Genomic DNA, 7,500 nt, shown 5'->3' on the forward strand with positions numbered 1-7,500 from the left:
TTGACTTGATTTAGCTTAACTGGGTTTTAAATATTTTCGGCCAAGTTCGTGGGATTTCATGTACAAATGTGTCTAACTTTTGCTTTAAAGACTAGTACAGTCTTGGGTCACAGGGCCTTGTGTCCGACCCCATTTCAATCATTAATCATTGCAAGAGACCTCGAGTCACGCATATTTTGATTGTCTTTTCATTTTGCTACATAGCATTTCCCTTATTTCGTTTTGTTCTTCTTTACTTTTGTTGCTGTTAAGATATCCTTTTCTTTTAATGCAAATATTGTGTAATGAAATAATATTAGGTTAATTACACCTCTTCGTATTTTTACTCATTCATTTATTTGATTATGCCTATTATGAATATTTAATCTCGGGACAGTATACCCGATATATTGGAAGGAGTAAGTAAGTCTAAATACTTTTAAGAGTATTAGTGTTAGTGTGTTAGCGAGTGACTTAGTATTGAATCTGTACGCTTTGAAGGTAAAGATCCTTATCTATACCTTTTACTTTACCACAATACATCACTGTTCCTTTCATTGCCTTTGTCTATGTTAACGTAAATGCTTGTCCAGCAGCTCACTGGGGTCCCTGGAACGGATTCGAAACAGAACCTAAGGCCGGCCCTAGATGTAACTGTTTATCTGAACGATATAACTGATCAGATAAATCGTTACGATAAAACTGACATGTAGGGGGGAAATTTGCGCAGATTTTGATCGTTTCAGATGAACTGATCGAGCGGCATGAACAGTTTAATCATTCATACTTTTTATCTGAACAATCTAACGATTGTCAGTCTTTCATGAGGCGTTATTGCACATCTCATGACTGTGTCTTCTATCTCTATGAAAGGTGTTACTAATGATAAAAGGTTCAAGTATGTTTCCTTGTTCATCCTTAGATAATTTTTCCAATCCTTAGGCACTGCTTTCAACTCCGCCAACAAGTTTGTATGAGTATAAGTTTTTCTTTTCAGTAGCCATTCTCTACTCCACTTGCAACCTCGCTTAGATCCAGAGGCACTTTTTGCCCTTTTTTACGCATAATGTCACAGCTAAACCTGCTAGAGTCAGAAAATCCTCCTCCTCGGATGACATTATGGAAACTGTGGAACAGATGCAAGTTGTAACGATATATCAGAATGGTGTAGGGGCAGCGACGTTAAGCCCCCCTGACACTTGCACGCATTTCTGGCATGTACTGGCACGCAAAATGCGTGCCAGTGCGTGCCACTTTTGTGGTATGCACTGGGAGGTTCCCGCACTGTTCACGACAAGTTCACGACACGTTCAAGCATAGTTCACGACAAGTTCACGCCACGTTCACGATATGGCACGAATCGGCACGACTAGTTCACGACAAGTTCACGACACGTTCACTCATCTTTCCGCATCATTCCGCATCGTTCACGCATCGTTCACTCCAGTTCACGACTTGGCCACATCATATATAAAGACGGGGCTTTCTACATGATTTTTATCAAAAGTGTATTCTTGTGCTAATCTTTGATTAATATCCCCTGTATTAATGTGTGGGTTATCTTTATAGATATTTGTAACAATTATACTTCTATTTAGTATATATTTTATTATTTAATTATTATTATAGGTAATTAACTGGTTTGAATAATTTTTAAGCTTTATAATTTACTGAAAAAATAATATTTTATGGCAGTTATATGCTGATCAGATATTTGGAACCCACTTTACATTATCTTAGAATTTAATTGAAAGATGACTATTCCATTCATTAGTTTTGTTGTATCTTTTGTGAACTAATATCATTGAAACTGAGGCAGAAAAGATATTATCTCTAAAAATATTAGGTTGGTTAGGTGCCCCGTGAGCATTGAAGTCTCTCGCCAGGGTAAATTTCTTTAGTCGCCCTTATCTAAATGACAGTTGTAAACTTTTTTTCAGTTTTATAACTTTTCCTGTTTGTTTATATATATATATATATATATATATATATATATATATATATATATATATATATATATATATATATATATATATATATATATATGTATGTTTGTGTGTGTATACACATTCTATAAACCACAAGCAAAATGAAGAAAATATATCTCTCTCTCTCAAGTATTACACCTGCTCATGAAGGGATTAAAGAACTTCTGTCCTCTTTTTGTGCTATAAAATCAATAATTCTCTCTCTCTCTCTCTCTCTCTCTCTCTCTCTCTCTCTCTCTCTCTCTCTCTCTCTCTCTCTCTCTCTCTCTCTCTCTCTCTCAATTAAATAAGGAAAGGGGAGAGGTAAAAGAATATATTGTCATTATACAGATTTTTTCTTTGATGATTATGAGGAAGTAGGGATAAGTCCATTGATTTAATTGCCACGCACTGGCATGCATCCTCCCTCATCGTCCCTCAGTAGGGATAAATCCATTGATTTAATTGCCACGCACTGGCACGCATCCTCCTGCATCCTCCCGCACTGTTCACGACACGTTCACTCCATTTCGCGCATCATTCACGACTAGTTCACGACAAGTTTGTCGTGACAATGCGTGCCACAAATTTTGAACATTTCAAAATTCTCGCCACGCATGGCACACATGCCACGCACCGTTCACGACACGTTCACGCCAGTTCCCGCATCGTTCACTCCAGTTCACAACAAAAGGCATGACAATGCGTGCCACAAATGCGTGCAAGTGTCAGGGGGGCTTTAGATGGCTTGCAACGATTTTTATCTGCTCAGTTATATCGTTCAGATAAACAGTTACGTCTACGGCTGGCCTAAGAGTGTAGATGACCTTAGATTGACAAAGCTAAGGTAGACCCACAATTAATTATTTAGTCACGTGTGGAGTTTTTAAGTCTCTGGGCGGAGAAGACTTTATTATCAGAGTGGAGCTTCGTGTACTACGTTATCAAAGTTATCAACAAGGGTTTGTGCCTTGAGTGATTGCACTCCTTTTCCTCCCCTGCTGATCTTTGCGTAGCCTACATGACGTAAGGAGACTTTCCCGGAACAAGTTCCCACTTAACAGGTAAATAAAAAAAACACAATTCTCCACAGTTGTAACGAAGACTCCTTATTTAAAAACTTCATATATTTATTTCTTATTAAGATATATATGGGAATATAAGTTGATGGCATGCTAGGATGACGCTATTCTAAGACTTACGATTACTTCACATAAACTACAAGGAAAATGATCGAATATGAACAAATGACTGTATAAATGCAGAAAAGAATACAACCTTATTACTTGAAGCTAACTATTTTAGAGTTGTATTCTTTTTCAAGGCAATTTATTAAGCATTCAGTACCAAACTACATATGCACCATTACTTATAATTATTTACATAATTAAACCCGTACACTTTCAAATGATGTAATAATGTTTCTCTTGATACATGTAGTGTTATCGTGCTCCATATCTTTACACACAACTTACCATTCCTTAAAATTAAATGCATAAAGTATATTTCTTTATTATGAAATAGACAACAATTGATTGTAACGAAAATTACTCTTATTTTCCAGGGGTTGACATCAGTAGGCCGGACGACTACATACATTCCTTGGGTGCAACACATTGGGGATTATGGGGACTAACAGAAGCCTGTGCTAATGGTTCTTACGCCTATGGCTTTGAAATCAAGGTCAGTAACTTATGGGAAAAAAGAAAGGAGAAAAAATAAGAGGATATCCAAATAGCTTTTGAAGCCACTAGATCCCAAAACTTCTTAAGTAATATTGATAATACTGATGAAAATTTTCAAAATTAATCTTTAAACTACTCCTAATTCTATCTATTTTTAGGTAGAACAAGATCAAGGGTCACTTGACGATGATACCAGCGTCAATGCCATTCAGCTATTCTGTCGCACAAAAGAAGGAGTCCACACTGGGGAAATCACGTCCGATACAATGGATTATGGTGTTTGGACTGGCTCACACCACTGCCACAATGGATTTCTTATTGGCTATGACTTGAAAGTATGTCATTCTAGTGTCTCTAGAACATTACTTAATGCATATATTTCTTGATATTTTTATTTCTGTTATTAGAAATAATCTAAAAAGATTAAAATGCCACGAAGCTTAAAGAAATTAAAACTAACTATGTGCTTTATCTTCTGTGATAAAAGTTGATGTGCTGACATGCAAGTGATTTCAGCTACTATAGCCAAAACGTTTACATGCAATGGAATTATCTCAATACAGCATTGTTGTAGCAACTCCAAAATGTCCATTTCAATTATCTTACAGCATTGTTGTAGCAACTCAAGTGTCCATATAAATTATCTTACAGCATTGTTGTAGCAACTCCAAAGTGCCCATATTTCATCAGGAGTAATGCAGCTCATCATAATACAATTTGTTTACACAGGTTCATCAAGAGGCTGGTCTCTTAGGAGATAACACTGCAGCTAATGGTTTAAAGATGTGGTGCTCAGGTGATACAGAACCAATTGAGGCACCAGGAAACCATTGGGGTCAATATATTGGAAGGTCAACTTGTAGGTCAGGGAGTGCTATCTGTGGCATTATGACACGTGTTCAGGAAAAACACTGTGTTTTTGGTGATGACACGGCATTAAATGGTGGTATTTTGGCATACCAACTTGAAAAATTCAAAAATCGTTTTATTGTCTCTCTGTATAGAGAAACATATCGTACATGCTCTCCAGAAGTTTCAACCCATTATTTTTACAAATAACGAAGATATAGAGGTTTTTAAATGATGACGTCATCCTTACTGTGTCGTCTGCATGACTTAGTTTGACAAAATCGTCTTTGTGTGTAATTTTGCATATATATAGCGATTTTTCACTTATATTTCGATCTATCGTACGTCTGACAGAAATGAAAGGCATTGGTAGAGTGTAGATGAACGAAGTCTACTACAATAACAGAAGCCAAAGTTGCCAAAGATGTATAGAAGTTATAATGTATGCCTATGTTTACTTGAAGTTCGTATGTACATTGTGTTTCCACAACGCCTTCGGGAACATTATAGCAAGGCCAATGTTACCTAAGGTTGTAGAAAGAACAAATAGTCAATAATTTTTCCAAACAATGAAAATAGCGGTCTTTAAATGATGACGTCATCCTTATGGCGTCATCTGCCTGACTGAGTTAGACAGGTGCGCAGTTCTCTCTCTCTCTCTCTCTCTCTCTCTCTCTCTCTCTCTCTCTCTCTCTCTCTCTCTCTCTCTCTCTCGAATTATTTACCACTGCCATTTATACAAATACTTTAATTCTCTCTCTCTCTCTCTCTCTCCCTCTCTCTCTCTCTCTCTCTCTCTCTCTCTCTCTCTCTCTCTCGAATTATTTAAAACTCCCATTTATACAAATACTATAATAACAATGTTCAACTCTCTCTCTCTCTCTCTCTCTCTCTCTCTCTCTCTCTCTCTCATGTTTCGAAATCTCGTACCTCTGGCAGAAATGAAAGACATTGGTAGAGGGTAGGTGAATGAAAACTACCACCTACGAACACATCACAAAGTTTCCAAAGACATATAGAAATTATAATGCATGTGTTTATTTACTTGAAGTTTGTATGTTGATTGTGCTTTCACAACGTCCTCTGGAATTTTATAGCAATGCCAATGTTACATAAGGTGATAGAAAGAACAAAAAGTAAGTGGAGAACAAGAAAACAGAAGCCAAAGATGCCAAAGATGTATAGAAGTTATAATGTATGCGTTTGTTTACTTGAAGTTCTTATGTACATTGTGTTTCCACAACGCCCTCGGGAACATTATAGCAAGGCCAATGTTACCTAAGGTTGTAGAAAGAACAAATAGTCAATAATTTTTCCAAACAATGAAAATAGCGGTCTTTAAATGATGACGTCATCCTTATGGCGTCGTCTGCCTGACTGAGTTTGACAGATGCGTAGATCTCTCTCTCTCTCTCTCTCGAATTATATACCCCTGCTATTTATACAAATACTTGTATTCTCTCTCTCTCTCTCTCTCTCTCTCTCTCTCTCTGTACATCTTTTATTAGATAATAGAATGAATCTTTTTTTCATTTGTTCGTATTCCTTGCAAAAATTCTTATTCTCTCTCTCTCTCTCTCTTTCAGATATTGGAGATGAGGTACAGATAAATTTCAATGGAAATATAATTAAGCCAATGACGACTGTGAAAAATTTAGGTGTTCATTTCGATCGGTACATGAACTTTGACTATCACATAGACGGAAATGTATAAAAGGTAATGGGTACTCTTATATACTTGAATAGAGTAAAAGATCATTTTGAGTCAAGTACTCGCAAGATAGTCGTCCAGTCACTAGCTTTAAGTTTTATAAAATATTGCTTAAAAGTTTGGGGATGTACTAAACAAACCACAGCTACAAAGAGTACAAAAGCTGCAGAACTTTGCAGGCAAGAATGGCTGTTGGCAACGTTAGAAAGTTTGAACATGTAACTCCATATTTAAAGGAATTAGAATGGTTGAAAATAAGAGACCAGTATACTCTTGACATGTGCACTATGGTATATAAAGCTTTAAATGATAAGATTCCAGATTGGTTTATACAGTTTCCCACCTGTATCTTTATTCAGTAATGTCACTACACGCCAAAGGGATGATTTGTATGTTGCAAGACATAAAACTAGTATTGGCTCAAGGCAAATCAGAGTCCGAGGTCCAGTGTTGTATAATAAGCAGCCCCGTGAAATAAAAGAAGCAGGCTCTGTGTCTATTTTTAAGTCAAAACTAAAGAATTTATTTTTAAGTCTTAATTATTCTTTTAATCATTAGTACTTTGTTATTAGATTTTAATCTGGCTTATTTTATGTCTTTTACTACTGATACTACATTGTAGTTTTTAAAACTAAGTATCCTAATTCAAAATGGGTTCTGAGTCTGTACATATTTGTGGGACTTATTTATTGTAATCTTATGACTATCTGATTTTTTACTACATATCCTATTTTTTAGAACTGTCTTAGTTTATTTTATTGCCTGTAAGTATTTTTATATACTTATTTATTGATAATTTATGACTATTTGGATTTCTATTTAAAGCTCATTTTACCTATGACTGTCTACTTTTATACATAGTTTCAAATAGTTTCCTAAGGTATTTTTATAGTTGCTATTTTTAATGATTTTGATATTCTTAACCTATACCAAGTTTTATGTATGACTTAAATTCAAATGTTTTATACTGATATGGCTACTTATGTAGAATACCCAATGTACAATGTGGGAAATAAAGGATTATTATTATTATGATTATATGTATCTAGCTCTCTCTCTCTCTCTCTCTCTCTCTCCGGTCTCTCTCTCTCGCTCTCTCTTCGCTCCGCTCTCTCTCTCTCCTCTCTCTCTCTCTCTGCTCTCTCTCTCTCTCTCTCATCTTATTTTATAATAGGATGATTCTCTTTTTCATTTGTACGTATACCCTTGTAAAAGTACTCTCTCTCTCTCTCTCTCTCTCCATCTCTCTCCTCTCTCTCTCTCTCTCTCTCTCTCTCTCTCTCTCTCTCTCTCTGTACATCCTTTTATT

General features: G+C 35.9%; 1 protein-coding gene across 1 annotated transcript in view; it reads left to right on the forward strand.

Moving 5' to 3' along the window:
- The window catches only part of LOC137648040 (vitelline membrane outer layer protein 1 homolog), an 11,633-nt gene that overhangs the window by 1,545 nt on the left and 2,588 nt on the right, over positions 1–7,500 (forward strand). The window contains exons 2-7 of the mRNA XM_068380982.1: positions 377–398; positions 1,055–1,222; positions 3,511–3,629; positions 3,790–3,966; positions 4,361–4,528; positions 6,634–6,638. Of these exons, the coding sequence (XP_068237083.1) occupies positions 377–398; positions 1,055–1,222; positions 3,511–3,629; positions 3,790–3,966; positions 4,361–4,528; positions 6,634–6,638 (659 nt within the window). The remainder of the gene's footprint in view (positions 1–376; positions 399–1,054; positions 1,223–3,510; positions 3,630–3,789; positions 3,967–4,360; positions 4,529–6,633; positions 6,639–7,500) is intronic.

The sequence above is a fragment of the Palaemon carinicauda genome, chromosome 10 (genome assembly GCF_036898095.1).
Source record: "Palaemon carinicauda isolate YSFRI2023 chromosome 10, ASM3689809v2, whole genome shotgun sequence".
NCBI lineage: Eukaryota > Metazoa > Arthropoda > Malacostraca > Decapoda > Palaemonidae > Palaemon > Palaemon carinicauda.